The 15,313-nt window shown below is 38.9% G+C and overlaps 2 protein-coding genes across 4 annotated transcripts in view; both read left to right on the top strand.

Moving 5' to 3' along the window:
• LOC121900200 (guanine nucleotide-binding protein G(q) subunit alpha-like) overlaps nucleotides 1–8,130 on the top strand; it is a 36,766-nt gene extending 28,636 nt beyond the window's left edge. For both annotated transcript variants that reach the window (XM_042416277.1, XM_042416276.1), the window contains 2 exons: nucleotides 2,467–2,620; nucleotides 3,109–8,130. In XM_042416277.1, the coding sequence (XP_042272211.1) occupies nucleotides 2,467–2,620; nucleotides 3,109–3,299 (345 nt within the window). In that variant the 3' untranslated portion in view covers nucleotides 3,300–8,130. The remainder of the gene's footprint in view (nucleotides 1–2,466; nucleotides 2,621–3,108) is intronic.
• A 3,436-nt stretch (nucleotides 8,131–11,566) lies between these two features.
• The window catches only part of tle5 (TLE family member 5, transcriptional modulator), a 48,441-nt gene continuing 44,694 nt past the window's right edge, over nucleotides 11,567–15,313 (top strand). The window contains exon 1 of one of the 2 annotated variants that reach the window (XM_042417425.1): nucleotides 11,567–12,565. In XM_042417425.1, coding sequence (XP_042273359.1) covers nucleotides 12,539–12,565 — 27 coding nt within the window. In that variant the 5' untranslated portion in view covers nucleotides 11,567–12,538. The remainder of the gene's footprint in view (nucleotides 12,566–15,313) is intronic. The other variant, XM_042417424.1, reaches the window with a different exon arrangement.

The following is a 15,313-nucleotide window of genomic DNA, read 5'->3' as shown; positions in this document are numbered from 1 at the left end:
TCATAATTTAACTGCCATAACAAGATAAGACATGCAGGTTTTCACTGTGTCAAGCTTGGTCTGGTAGGAAATAATCTAACTAAGATTTTAAATCAAGCTTCTTAAACAGCCTATTGACGTCATTTGCAAACATTCACATCAATTGGACAATGACATGTAGTTTACACATTCGCAATAAAAGCTGCACTTATCAATATTTTTATATTGACAATGGATCAAATGACTACATGTCATGTGAAAGGTGACAAACACACAGAGCATTATCACCTGACACCCTCAGCTCTTTGACCCTTTCACTACTCCAAATAAATGCTAATGTTGCTGCTTGATTAAATAAGCAACTGTTTGCTAACACGTATCAACTTCATAAGGTGATAAAATGTCACTGTTGCCCTCGTGTGGTTAAAAAAAAAAAACATTATACAATAATTAAATATGTCACATTTATATAGAAAACTTTTTTGGGACTTAAAAAAATAGATCAGACGGGATATGCCATTTGGGGCTAACCCCAGCAAAGTGGTGATTATTGATAAGTCTCTCTTGAAGGCAGAATAGAGGTCTTCTATCTGTTTATTGCACAGATACGTTGTTTTTCCATGTCGTCGGCTGCCTCCCCCGACTGTTCAGATAGAATTATCGCTAATAAAGCTAATGTGATCAGCCCCTGCATGCCCTCTGCTCCTCTCTGACAACAAACCCTTTCTCTGACCTGGTCATATGACAACTGGCTTTCATAAACCAGACTCAGCTGCCATCTTGACTCACTATATCTGCTGTACATCAGTGCAGCTTCATGGTCAACAGAGCACCAGCGTCGGTGTTTATTCACTCCGACATACTGTACTTTATCTGCACTGGGTCTGCTCAGGTGTGCTGCTTTTTTTGAACACACAAGGATATGATTTTATTTTTGCAGGTTACTGCTTATTTGCTTTTCCTCCTTGTAATGTGTACTCGGTCACAGGTGGTGCAGCAGGCCACACTAGACTATTCTGATGCCGTCACTAAGCTCTGTTTCTAAATGTTTGACGGTTGAGATGAGGCCGGGCAGCGTTTAGGCATCACAGTCCGCAGAGATTATCCTGAAGTGTTGACAGGCTCAAGACAGAGACTTTGACCCTTCAGGCCAGTCAGAGCCTTTTTCAAATGTCTTTGATTTCATCGGGTCAAGTCTGGCCAGAATCATATTATGACTTGCTGAGATGAAACTGTAGGAGTGATGCTGGCAGGGACTTCAGATCAGAAGTAGGAATCGCGTTTAACAGCAGCTCTCAGCTTTTAGTAGTTTACATCAGTAGAGTTCCCAATCCACTCACTCCACTTCTCATGTTTGCTAGACAGTTTAGTTTGGACAAATAAATTGTATAATGTGGTAGCATGCCTGTGTCAATTCACTTAACAAGGAAAATCTTTTTTGTGGTTGTCTTGTGCCGGCAATGAAGCATATACAGTATATAGCACCATTTAGTAAGGCGAGGCAAGGTTATCTGTATAAAACCTTTCAACAAGGCTATTTGAATAAATCATTAAAGGCATTAAGATAAGATGTAAAAGAAACACAAGGCGTAAAAAGATGCATAAATAGGATTTAAAAGAGTAAAATAAAACAGAAGATAAAATAAGCTAAAACAGATAAAACCAGAGAATTACAGAACAGTGCAAGATATGAATAAATAGTCCAAAAATTATTTTAAGAAAAAGGCAATGGCAACAGAAAGTCACATATACACTTAATTCGGTAAGTGCTCTTTTGTTTCTGCTGGCATGTGTTTGTCTTTTAGAAAAACTGAATGTTTGTTTCATTTGGCTGGATGTTTATTAACGCTGGCCTGGTAGTATTTTTCCTGGCGACTGGGTGGTTTCTATCAGTTTATTTTTTAAGTAAGTCCTGGTAAGATCTGACCCTTCATCCAATTAGAAGGCAACACAAACAACAAAAATACAGTCCAAAGTAAACTCCACTGCAAGTCAACAGTTTTTGTGGGTTATCACATATATTCTTTATATTCGCTCTATTCTGCTAAGTCTTCAAAGGTTCATCAAATACAGCTGTAGGTAAATGGTAAACAAAGACAAGGCCATGACCCTCAGAGGTTAGCAGCTTAAAACCAGGGAGTAAAGGACTATACTTTTCCACTTTCACAGACTCGCCACCAGTAATGTACCTGGCAGATACACAAAAGACAGATTCACACAAGACTTCTCAGAGCTGCTAATTGAGTGTTAACCCAAACAATCCTCAGAGACAATCCTGTCAAAAAATGTGTAACCTTTGTAATAACTTTTGTAATGTTAATAGTAACTGTAACATCTGTACACAAGGCCAGAAATGCTAAAACCTTAATTTAATTGTGTTTATAGTAAAGAATGAACTAAATAATTAATTTTGTATTCTGAATTTACCCTAAGGTTGTAGTTCTTTGTGCTTTCTTTCTAACTATCTCTACCCTCCTTGACGTTCAGAATCGTATGGAGGAGAGCAAAGCCCTGTTCAGGACCATCATCACATATCCTTGGTTTCAAAACTCCTCTGTCATCCTCTTCCTCAACAAGAAGGACCTGCTGGAGGAGAAGATCATGTACTCTCACCTGGTTGACTACTTCCCAGAGTTTGACGGTAGTTTGGTTTTTCTTTTTCTTTTACCCTCTACTTTATCAGATATCTTCATAGAGTTATAAATGTTAAAGTCTGCCTGTCCCTCAAAGGCTTTTGTAGTGTAGTGATAAACTTTTAAGCAGCCTTTCTTTAAATGCCTTTAACCATTATGAAAATCAAATTAGGCGGCTACTATCATAACTGTGAAAGTGGCTGTATCCTAACACTGTCAGTATCATAATTTGCACACAAGTGATTTGTTTCCCTGTAGTTTTTTAACTTAATCTAAGAACCTTGTACTTTCAGTATATTTTTGATTGTAGAGTGACACCTTGTGGTTACAGTGCTGAACTACAATGTGATGTGGTTCAACTAGCAGTTTTCAATCCTTGTGGTTCATGACCCTGTAAAAGGAAGCAATGTCTATTTATTAATTATGATTTGTAAGATAATAATAACATGAAGTAAAAGAACAGAAATTAAAATCTAACCGTCTGTCCTCCTCCCAGGTCCCCAGAGGGACGCCCAGGCGGGCCGGGAGTTCATCTTGAAGATGTTTGTGGACTTGAACCCAGACAGTGACAAGATCATCTACTCCCATTTCACGTGCGCCACCGACACAGAGAACATCCGCTTCGTCTTTGCGGCGGTCAAAGACACCATCCTGCAGCTCAACCTCAAAGAATACAACCTGGTGTGAAAAAAAAAAAAAAAAAAAAAAAAGAAATGGAAAGAGAGGGAGGAGAGAGAGCAAGCAAGAGACCTGCAGCCCCCCCCCCTTACACACACACACACATACACACACACACAATGCAGAGTCCACTTACAGAAACATACACATCTGCATGAAACATATTGCTGCTCGAAGAGATAAGCATTGCTTCATTACTTTACAAGACCAACTATCCATATACTGACCCTGTTGTCCACCTAGCTCCTTGGTTGCTGGTTTGCCCATCATTATTTTTTAAGAATGGTTTTGTGATTCTATTAATTGTTCCTCTTGCACATGAAACACACTCAAATATAACACTTAACTCCATTTGTCGCCCTCTCTTGGGGTCATGGTCTGAAACGGGGCTCCTCTTGTCCGTCATTAGGCCCGGGGCGTGGCTCACATCTTTTGCTTTCTTTTACACTACATTATCACCAGTGCTTGTGTGTTTGAGGCGGGTAGAGGGCCTTCTCTGAGTCGACTAAGCTTTTATGGACAAAGGGCTCTCTTCCCCTTCTTCTTATTTAACCCATGCATGCGATACACTACAGCGACCTTGGACTCAACTGCGAAGGGGTGACTAATTATGATGATAGGAATTTATTATCAGGCAATGCTGGGGTGCAGTGAGGTACTTGGTTCCTCTGGGTCTTTAATTGTGTTTTTGTTTTGTTTTTTGTTTTTTTTTGTTTTTTTTTTGTTAACCATGCCCCAAATCAAGAGTCAACGAGCTCTTTTGAATGTAAATAAATTTTTCATGCTGCTCACACAGAGTGAGGGCTACACAGAGATGACTACATGTTCTCTGGAGTTCAAATCTTTTCAGCTACGTTAACGTCTTGATTATATTATTACTGCTATATATGGAAATTGAAGATGACTACTCAAAGGAATGCAACCCCTCCAGAAAGAGTCACAATATGTTCTTTTTACACTGCCCCTCATTTCAAAGTGTTAATATACACCGTAAAACAAAAGAAACTTCAGAGACGGCACCACCGGTATTTACATACTGTATATCAACTCCACTGTAATTTTGTATCACATGGCCAATTTGAAACAACATTTTTTTTTTTTTTTTCTGTAAATATCATTACGTTGCCAGTATCTCGCTCATCCCTTAAGTGGTTCAGATACTAACAAAACATATTTGGGAACTGCTATAGTCAAATTCAAGTTTTCTACGGTTTTGGGCCATTCAGATGTTCATGGCATACACTTTGTGTGGCATTTCTTCGATGTCGACAGTTATCTGAATCACAAATGTATTAGTACTGTGATTGATTTTCTTTGTTTCCTTTTTGATGGTGAGAAATAATCTTCCTGTGCACAACGCGTGAATGATGAGACCAGATTAGTACAGTGCAATAGTTTAGTTGTAGACAAAATAAAAAAGCTTTTGCGCTGCCAGTTAGCTTAAGTCACAAGTTGATCTCCATCACCCAAACGGCTTCTCTCTTTAATCAACTTAATTTTGCCATAATATGCGGCCAACATTTGATAAACTGTAATGGATAGCAAGAGAGTAAATAGTTCTTTTTTGTATGTCTAATTTATCAATCAGATCTACGTATTGTTGATACAGTAAATGAGACTTTCTCCCTAGTTTCAGCTCAAAAGTTTTTCCAACCTTGGAGACGGGAGGAGATTTTATACTGCTGTAAAATATCAAAACTATTTTATGGACAAGTGTTCTATCTTTATAATGATTCTTCATATATTTAGTTGTCGCAGGTTCTGTTTTGAAATGCTTGACAATGGAAAAAAAATATTGTTTCCATTTCAGGTTTGTGCTTTATGCAAAATAGGAAAATGAAAACAGACAAAAAACTTAGTGGTTGAATATTTACTGTTCGAGGATGCTTGCATTTTTGTAACTTTTAAGGATATGTTGTTGGCTATTGGTACCAATCCCATATCGTGTCTCTTGCCTGATAGTTGTTCAAATATTCCATTAAGCTGAAAGTTGATAGATGGCTATTTTTGTCTTCACAATGTAATTCAGGTAAGTTTTCATAACTTTTTCATCACAAGGGCTACTACTAGCAGCTTTGGTAGAATGAAAGGACTCTATGGACGGCATAGAGGAAAAGGTGCAATTAATTAACGAGGGAGGGGGGGCTTTGAATTAAGAGTGTGTTGACATCCTGTTGAGGGTGAAGGCTGCAGGTTCAGTGAGGGTGGAATGCAGCAGTCCACAGATGCCTACGTGACATTCCTGAAGGAAATCTGGTGGCTGTTTGGCTCTTTGTTCACGTTGACCTATCTTTTTTTTTTTTTTTTGCCTTTTTTAGAGGAGGAGAATGGCTTAAAAACAAGTGTGGTATCCCAAGGTGTAACAGCACATCTCTCGCACCTAACCATCCTCTTACTCCTCTCACAAATTATGTGCAGATCTTCTTGGCTTTTATAATGTTTTCCACTGTGTGGTTATGCATATTTGGCTTATCTTCTCATTGGTAGTGTTTCCATGTTTGACTTTGCCTTCGTTGGAGTCAAAAAAAAGGGAATGCTTGGGACATTTTGACCTTTTTGTGCACATTGAAAGAACTGGCAGATTAAACATCAAAGAAATTATTACAGATCCTTTTCATGATCTTTCTGTGTATCTTAAATTGTTTGCCTAAAGGTTTACACGTCAAACTTTCTTGTGATATATATTCTTTTCTATAGAAAAACAGTATGATGATCTCGGTTTAAGGGGAATCTGTTCACCCTTTGTATTACTAGAGTTGAATTTAGCCACTGAGTGAGAGTAATCTCTCGTGCAAATGTGTACATTGTGTTGGTAAAGCCATTATCTTGTACGTTAAGAGTTTGTGCATTTTGAAACAATTAATGAAGGAGGGACATGTATATTAACGCTAAGTGCCACGTTTTTTTTCAAGAGTTGAAGCGATATTGTAGATGTTGCAAAGCTCTGCCTTTGACGAACCAAGTTTATTTTAGCTGTAATCTTGTTTTTGCACCGTGTATTGGTAAAGAGTTCATCTTTGGTGCTTCAGCCAACATTTAAAAGGCCTTTTCTTGACCAGTTTGTCTCAGTATAGGGTGACGCTCGATCGCTAGACCGAACTTATTTTTGTGGGTGCCACAATTCAGCTCACTTTGGGCCTTTAGCTAAGTTTGGAAAAGTTGTCACCGCTAGGACAACGTGGTGATACGTATGTGTGTTGTTAAAATTCTTTATCAGTATGACAGCTTGGTTATCAGAAAGTCCATACATCTCTCTGAACTGTGTTTTCTTTTTCTCATGAAGATGAACTGTCACCCAGAAAATGGGCTTGAATGGGCTGCTATGAGGATGATAAACAAAAATGAAGGTGACCACTCTAGGGACCAGTGTTGGCATGATGGCGTATACTCTCTAAAAACCTTCTTGTTTAGTTTTAGTTAGATTAGTTTTCATTTACTGACAATATGTGGACTTCATGCCTTGTCTCCAGAACCAACACAGAAAAAGTCAGATGGCTACACTACCAGTGATTAGAGCCAGCAGCAAGAGCTGGGTCAGTTTTTCGAAATCCTTTCCATTGACTTGTACTGTATTCGCTTTATTCTGCATTGGATGCATTTTGGAAAAGGTTTATAGGACAATCCAGTACAAAACACTGTGCCAAGCAAAATCAATCAGCAACAAAAAAGATATCAAGAATTCATACTTTTACCGTAACATGACCCGGATCTCTGCAGTGAAAAATTATTTCAACTTTTCTTAATTGACTCTTACATTATGGTGTCTTTTTTTCCAAATGAAGCTTGTTTGTTAAGCCTCAGTATTAATGTATTTATTGAAACACTTGCCAAGTGAAGGTACTGAAATGGCCATTATATTGTTTTGGTGGTTGTAATAGCGAGTGAGTGAATGAATATGCTGTGTGTTTACATGTCCGCCATTCTCCGCTCTTGTTTTTTTTCCTTTTTTTCTTTTTTTTTCTTTTTTTCTCCCCCTTACTTGATTGGACTATGTATTCTTTCCCTGGGTCGAAGGCACTGAAACTGCACCACTGCAATGGGCCTGCATTCATGCAACTTAGACGTCCATTCAAACGCGCTCGTTGGTACTCTGAGGTGTGTGCGTGCGTGTGTGTGTACACTATTGATGGCTATTGCTTATGCTTGAGATCCATTCTGAGTAGAGGGATGGACATACAGTGATAATAAAAGCTATCTTTGCATCTTTTTTTTTTTGTTTCTTTTGTAAGGTTGACACACCTTAACATGTGTATTTAGGACCACTTATGATGAAAGACTTTTTTAAAAGAGTTCAAATAAACTTTGTGTAGTGGTGTACAAATTGAAAGTAATGTATTTTTGTTTGATTTTTTTTTTCTTTTTTCTTTTTTTTAAGTATACCAAATGTAAATTATGTACAATGAGTGTGCCAATCCCCTTTCTTTGTAAAGCCAGACTCTTAACAAGTGCCAATGTTGTGAAAAATCAGAGGGCCTGTGAATTTCATGGTCCAGTTTTTAAAACAAATAAACACTAAGTATGTGATTAATTAACAAAAAAAGGACAATTTTATTCTATATTTAAGATTAATGATGAACTGCTGTTTTTAAAATAAATGTCATTTTAATTGCATGTGTTTGTCAGGTTGGGGAGGGAGTGGGCGGGTGAGATACTGTATTCATGCAATGCCCTCATGAAAGGGTCCTAATGGTTATTGATTTACAGTATTTTAGCCATATTTCTCTTTTGTATGTTTCATTTCAACCACTGTTGCCTGAACCTCATTCAAACATGAAAATGATTTTCATAGCCTTCTCCTTTAAATGTTTTAAATTGGAATAAAATATGTTCCTATACTCTCTTATTGCTTCCTTGTACATTTCCTTTGAATAAATGTTTTCTCACATACTGCGATTAAAGATTCTACCAATTTAATGCATTTTCTGGCCCAATTACTACAAATCATGTATGTTATTACCACATTACCACTATGTTTTACATTTCTGAATCTATTTCCCTGCCTTCCTGTCATTTCAGTACATATGTAACTTGTTTTCAGTAAATCAACACAATATCTGCATTAATTTGTCAGGTTATTACTGAATGGTATTAAGCAGACATCTCAAATAAGGCTCAATACAGTTACAACTGGAACATCTTGCATCAATAACAGACAGCAATAAGAGCAGAAAGACCTGATTTATCTTTTTAAAACGGCTTTTAATCAGAATCAGCTTTATCGGCCAAGTGTGTTTGCGCATACAGGGAATTTGACTCCAGTTTCTTGTGGCTCTCAATGTACTTACAACAATGTTCAGGAAGATACACATGGACATACAGCCAAAACAAGGACAACAAAGCCAAAAAAAGATGATTAAACCAACATATCACTATTATGTACAAGCAAGTAGGTGAAAAAATAGATACATACATATAGAAACAACATACAATGTCTATATACAGGTACAACCTTTTTTTGTAAATTGTAAAAATGATACAAGTAGTGCAGAGGTGTGTAAGAGTGCAAGGAGTACTGAAGTATTGATAAATAAGATAAGTTAAATATGATAAGTTACTTTATATACATGCAGTATGTAGTTATGTAGAGTATATACAGCCAATTCTCCACAAGTCAATTTCCATACCAGAGTGAGTCAAAGGCTGCTTGGAAGAATGTATTTAAGTACATGTACTCAACTTTTTACTTGTATTTTTCACAGTCCGGTATTCCTACTTTTATTAATGGCAAGAATCTAAATACCTCCTCATCAACAAGTAAAAAATCTTACACTACAACATGTTTGGAAAACTGTTATCCAACAGCTTTAGCGCATGTAAAGCACTGTATGTATGTGTACACGTGTAGTAAATGGCTCAAAACAAACATTCTGGTGTGGTCTTGTAGGATATATTAGAATAGACACAGTGTTGATGAGAGTTCACTGGTTAAAGTCTTAGTAGCAGCTAATGTGTGTTTGAGCAAGACACATGCTATCAAGTTAGAGGGCGTTGATGAAAGTGGGTAAACACTTTGTATGAAATGGGTGGATGGGGGTTAATGACATGAAGACACACATATGAACTGGACTTGAACTGAGATCTGGTGACTATGGAGGATATTGGAGTACAGTAAACTTAAGTAACCAGTTTGAGATGATTTGAGCTTTGCGACATGGCATGTTATCCTGCTGGAAGTAGCCACTAGAAGATGGGTAGAGTGTGATCATAAAGGGATGGACATGGTCAGCAACAATTACCAGGTAGGCTGTGGCTTTTAAAAGATGCTCAGTTGGTACTTAGAGGCCCAAAGTTTGCCAAGAAAATATACCCCACACCATGACACCACCACCAGCCTGAACCGTTGATACAAGGCAGGATGGATCCATGCTTTCATGTTGTTTACGCCAAATTCTGACTCAACCATCTGAATGTCGCAGCAGAAATCAAGACTCATCAGACCAGACAATGTTTTTCCAATCTTCTATTGTCCAATTTTCATGAGCCTGTGCCAATTGTAGCCTCAGTTTCCTGTTCTTAGCTGACAGGAGTGATCTTCTGCTGCTGTGGCCCATCTGCTTCAAGGTTCAATGTGTTGTGTGTTAAGAGATGCTCTTCTGCATACTTCGAATGTAATGAGTGGTTATTTGAGTTACTGTTGCCTTTCCATCAGCTCGAAACCAGTCTGGCCATTCTCCTCTGACCTCTGCCAGCAACAAGGCATTTTCACCTAGAGAACTGGATATTTTCTCTTTTTCACACCATTCTCTGTAAACCCCAGAGATGATTGTGTGTGAAAATCTCAGCAGATCAGCAGCTTCTGAAATACTTAAACCAGCCTGTCTAGTACCAACAACGAAGTCTCATTCAAAGTCACTCAAATCACCTTTCGTCCCCACTCTGATGCTTGGTTTGAACTTCATCGTCTTGACCATGTCTACATGCTTAAATGCATTGAACTACTGCCACATGATTGGCTGATTGGATATTTGCGTTAACAAGCAGTTGAACAGGTATACTTAATAAAGTGGTGAATGAGTGTACTTAATGGTTAAATTAATAAATAAATGGTAAACCTTTCCTTTAATTCTCAGCATTCATAAACTCAGAGCTATGTTGGTGGTAAGTCAAACATTTCTGAGGTGGGTGGGGTTCTGCTGGGGGAATTTGTACTCTAAATTCTTGGCTGCAGCTGTGCACACTGGCAGTGACTGCAAAAATGATTTTGTTGCTTTAATGCTCTTTTTCATTAAATGTTTGTTCTGTCAAACCCTTGTGAGTTCTTATGTTGTCAGTAAGGAAGAGAAGCAGGATTTATGTACTGTATGTATTTGACAACAGCTTTGGCACAATTTTCACACCAGAATTTCGTTGTGTGAAATGTTCTTTTGGGCTCAAAATCACATCTGCTATCAAACTGTCAACATAACATTCTTGTATATGTTCATTGCTGAATTTTAACCACTGTTGCATTGTAAAATAAAATGGCCACTTTTAAATAATGCTGTCAAATAGTAACTAATGCCCATCAAAACTTTGCAATGATCATTTTCTCAAAGATAATACAAATACCAATGACAAAATGTGCAGCCATAAAGTATTTGAAATAATGTAGAGTAAGAATGACTTTAGAAAACTTTCATTTTATTGAATATGTTGTATTACTATTAATATGGATACTGTCTCACTGTACACTACAGTAGATCCTGCATTCATACAAAGCAAGGTGCTGATTGTGATTGTATTTAATTGCATCAGTTTACTTTTTGTGCATCTAGCACAAAGTTTGCACTGTTTTCAGTCCTCAAACATTTGCTCACTAATGAGTTTACGGATAGAAAAGTAATGCAATGGTGGTGAAGTGAAGTCATTAGCAACAATGGTGTTTACCTGGGTAAAAAGTTGTTCAAATAAGGATAAAGGTTTGCAAACACTTGTTGAATTAATTTAGTAATACACATTTGAATCTGCGTATTCTGAAGACTGTGCATATTATTTAGTGACTTTACTGGAGTCAGTTTGGCTCTTTGCATTCAGAGTTTTGCATCTTGACACTGTTGTGAAAACTAAGCAAAACGGTTGTAAAGTTCATGTATTGTTCATGTTAGAAATGTATCAGTATGGGAGCTAGCTGCCTTCAGTTCTGTTCCTTGTGTGATAAAAGGAGGTGATGGTGCTGAATGTCAAATAACGCTCATTCCTGCCCTGCATGCTGCCATTAGTAAACCAGTGCACTACTATCCGTACAGTAAACCTCCTGTGAGTGTGAGACGGTGTGGTGATGACCTGTCCACATGAGGCGCTATCTGCTCAGACATCAGCCGGCTGATGAGGTAGAACTGCGGTGTGTAGATCTGCGATGCGCAGCGGCGCTCACCGCTCATCTAGCCGCTGTGTTTCTGTGTGGGGCGTTCAGCTCAGCAGCGTTTCGCCTACCAGCTCCAGGAATGGACTGACTTTCTAGCTCCGCCACCACTGACAAATCCACTCAGTTTCTACAGGACTCCTCGGTTCAAGGGATAAACGTTTAGAGTTGAACGCAAGCCTGGGAACATTTCAATCTGAACTTGATTCGCCGTTTGAGCGGCAACGCAGATTGTTTTTTTTCCACTCGCGCGACTGATTTGCTGCCGTTGGACGAAACGGGAATCAACTTAAACGAACGCGCAGACATTTTGTTATTTCGGAGAATTACAACGCTTTTTTCCCTCTCCTCTCACTTGTTCATCAGTGCAGTCGCAGCTGGTTGAAGAGAGCGAACTGAAAGCTTTGAAGGGCCACCACAAGGCGACGGAGGAAACCACCGCTGTGTGCATAACGTTGTTAATTTACATGCGTTCAGCTTGCATCGCTGCCGCTGCCGCTTGTGCGTTAAGGCGGAAAGCTTTTGCCACAGCGATGAATCATTTTGACTGACAGCTTTTGAAGAATTAGCTAGCTTAGCCAGCGAGGAACTGATGGTGGTTTCCTGTTCACCGACACAGTAAATACGGGGTCGGCACATGTACAGCTGAATGGTCTTGCATCACCCAGACAAGACACCGACTTGTACCTCGCAAACGGCCGCAAAGTGCATCACTTATATTCCGCTTAATTATTATTTTTGGAGGGAGTCGCTAGCTACCGTTAGCTTGTCATCCTGCTAACGCTGGACAGCTCCTGTTTGAGGTTGGGCTAGCTTTGGACAAAGGACCAACGCAAGGAGAAAATATAAACACAGGGCGCACAGTTAATCGTGTTTGGGAAGGAAAGCAACCAAACAAGGAACTGACATGATGTTTCCACAATCAAGACACTCAGTAAGTGTTTTTTTTTAATAAGACATTTGTTCATAAATTAGGTACTTGCTCCACAGTAAGAAGCAACTGATTTATCAAGGCAGGTTAGTTAGGAAATTATGCATGCCACTTATTTCTGGCAGCATGTTGTCATTCAGATGGAAATGTTGGGACAGTAGTAACTAAATATTGCTTTATAACTGCAGTGTACAATTGTGGTAAGTTCTGGAGAAGACATAGATATGATATGATAGAAAATATTTTGTATTTTGGCTTTAAACTGCTCAACTTTTTCCCCCCCAAAATGATGGCATTAAAGTCATCCTCCAAATCAATCAGCTCTTAATGAATACTGTCATTTCACAGCCATGGTCATTTCCTACACCCCTTTGTTGGTTAGGTTTTATTTATCTGCATTCTCTAAAAATGCCAAAACCAGATATGTATTAGCTGTTATAACATTTCTCAGAAAGGGAAGCAATAAAAGTGGTTTCGGTTACTGTTATCATATGGCTCTTGCACCACACAAAATGCACTATACACTATTATATGCAGGTGGGTGTTTTTTATGACTGGAAAAAGCGCACATCTCCTCTGTTCCCCTAAATCTCAAGTTACCATGGTAACAGAAACTCAGTCCAGGGCATGCATTCATCTGTGATGAGAACTCTCAACCCATTGGTCAAACATGTGTGTTTAGTGACGGGCGAGAATTGTGAGAGTTTGGGTTTCTAAGACATAAAAATATTCAGTGGAGTCAGTAGTGCTTTGGAGCAGTGAATCTATCAGCCAAGGACGCAAATTAAAGAAATATTGCAAGCTCAAAAGTGACAATAGTAGCCAACTCCACCATGCATGATCCCATCAGAAATCTGTCTAAAACTCTTACTTGGTGGCCTACCTGTATTTTCCCTTCACTGTTGGAGTTGCCATTACACCTTGCCCTTGCAAGGGAAAATATAACAAAAGGGCATGTGTGTAAGTGAACACAGGTAAACACAACCGTCCAGGGCTGTGCCCTCTCCTTCTCCTTGGCAACGTCTTGTCACCACCACTAGTTCTTTTACTGCTGAAAAGGGAAGAGTTGTTTGCTGAAGCTAGAACCTGAATGTCTTTTGAGACATGAATGGTTTGCCCTTTGGCAGTCAGTCTGTGTGGCAGGCTGATTGTACTGCACTGTGGTGCTGCTGCTGCTGCTGCTGCTGATGTGAGCCAGCTGATGTGTGTTCTCAGACTAGGGAGCAGGATGTGAGGATTTGGGAACCTCTTGATGCAGCCTGGCTTGTCAGATGAATGAAATCCTATGTTAGCGGTGTGTTTAACTCAAGTGCTCTGAAACTGCTGATCGGAAAAGCATGTAGAACTTCAATCTCAAATAAAAAAGCCTGCAGTTTTAGTCATGTTCTCTTTATGAATATCCTCGATCAAATGTCTGTCACTGTCAAATAGTAGCCTGTTGTTGCCTCTTGTAAATGAAAAAGGGAACCCTACAGCTGGGTATAAACGTGCACTGTCAAAACTAGAACAGCAACTAAACATTATTTTCTTTATCAATTAATCTGCCCTCATAGTTTCCTTAAGTCCAAGTTGATGTCTTAAAATTGTCCTTGTTCAACCAACAGTCCGAAATCCAAACATGTTCAATTTACTATCAGGTAAGACTAAGAAAAACTACAAATCATCACAAAGGATGGGCTGAAACTGGGGGATGTTTGACATTTTTGCATGAAAAATGACTGAAAGGATTAATCGACTGTCAGAATAGTTGCCAATTAATCGACTAGGCCTGAGCAATATCTTTTTCCTGACATTTTATCAGGGCATACAGTATATGACGGTATTTGTGTTTGTTGTTGGTGATAGAAGTCATTGTAGCATGTATGACATAGTCTAGTGGTGATGCACGGGTCAGGATTTTTTAATACCTGCACCCACCTGACCTGTTATGAGAGCCAATCCGCACCACCCAACCTGCAAAAAAAACGCATCAATCAACCATCCAAACCCGACCCGACCTGCAAACCGCCAACTGCGCAGAAAATACGTTATGAATATGAGCGCTTACGTGGAAGTACAAGGCAAAAATTCAGAGATAAAACAATTAACACTGTCTCTTACCATTCATCTGGGACCACAGCGGAGAAACGGCTGAATAAATGTTGAGAACAAACTTACTGAAGGCCATTAGATGAATATCAGCTCCAACAAAGAAAAGTCTAGTGAGTTTCATTCACATCACAAACAAAACAAGACAGGAATATCTCATATTTTGGGTAAAGTTTTCAGCAAAGTTACATTGAATCACCGTTTCTGCAGCCTTCACTTCTTGCGGAGTCAACAAGCGGAAATGTGGACATCGCCACTCAGCCATTGCGACCCACATTGTAGTCAGAGGGGGGATTACATGCCGCTGCCAGGCGCTCCTCGTAAACTTCAAGTGTACACTAAATTTACTCAGAGTCTGTATTTTTGACGGTATTGAAAATCATACCTTCTGGACTGCTAAATACCCTGGTATACTGTAATACAGTGATACCACTCCAGCATATAATCAACTAATAGTTGCATCTCTAGTCAAACTATATAAATGGCCATTCATGTAGTCAGAAAAACAATATGATTGTTGTTCAAGGAGTCTAAACAACTTATGTCATCTCATATAAGCAGCTGCATATAAATTTACAGCAGATCTTTAAATTTTGAGGACAAATACTTCGACAGATTTTGTATGATGTGTCTTCGTAATGCCTTTTTGTCCAATGTTACAAC

Source organism: Thunnus maccoyii, chromosome 7 (genome assembly GCF_910596095.1).
Source record: "Thunnus maccoyii chromosome 7, fThuMac1.1, whole genome shotgun sequence".
In the NCBI taxonomy this organism is placed as follows: Eukaryota; Metazoa; Chordata; class Actinopteri; order Scombriformes; family Scombridae; genus Thunnus; species Thunnus maccoyii.
This window is presented reverse-complemented; position numbering and strand designations above follow the sequence as displayed.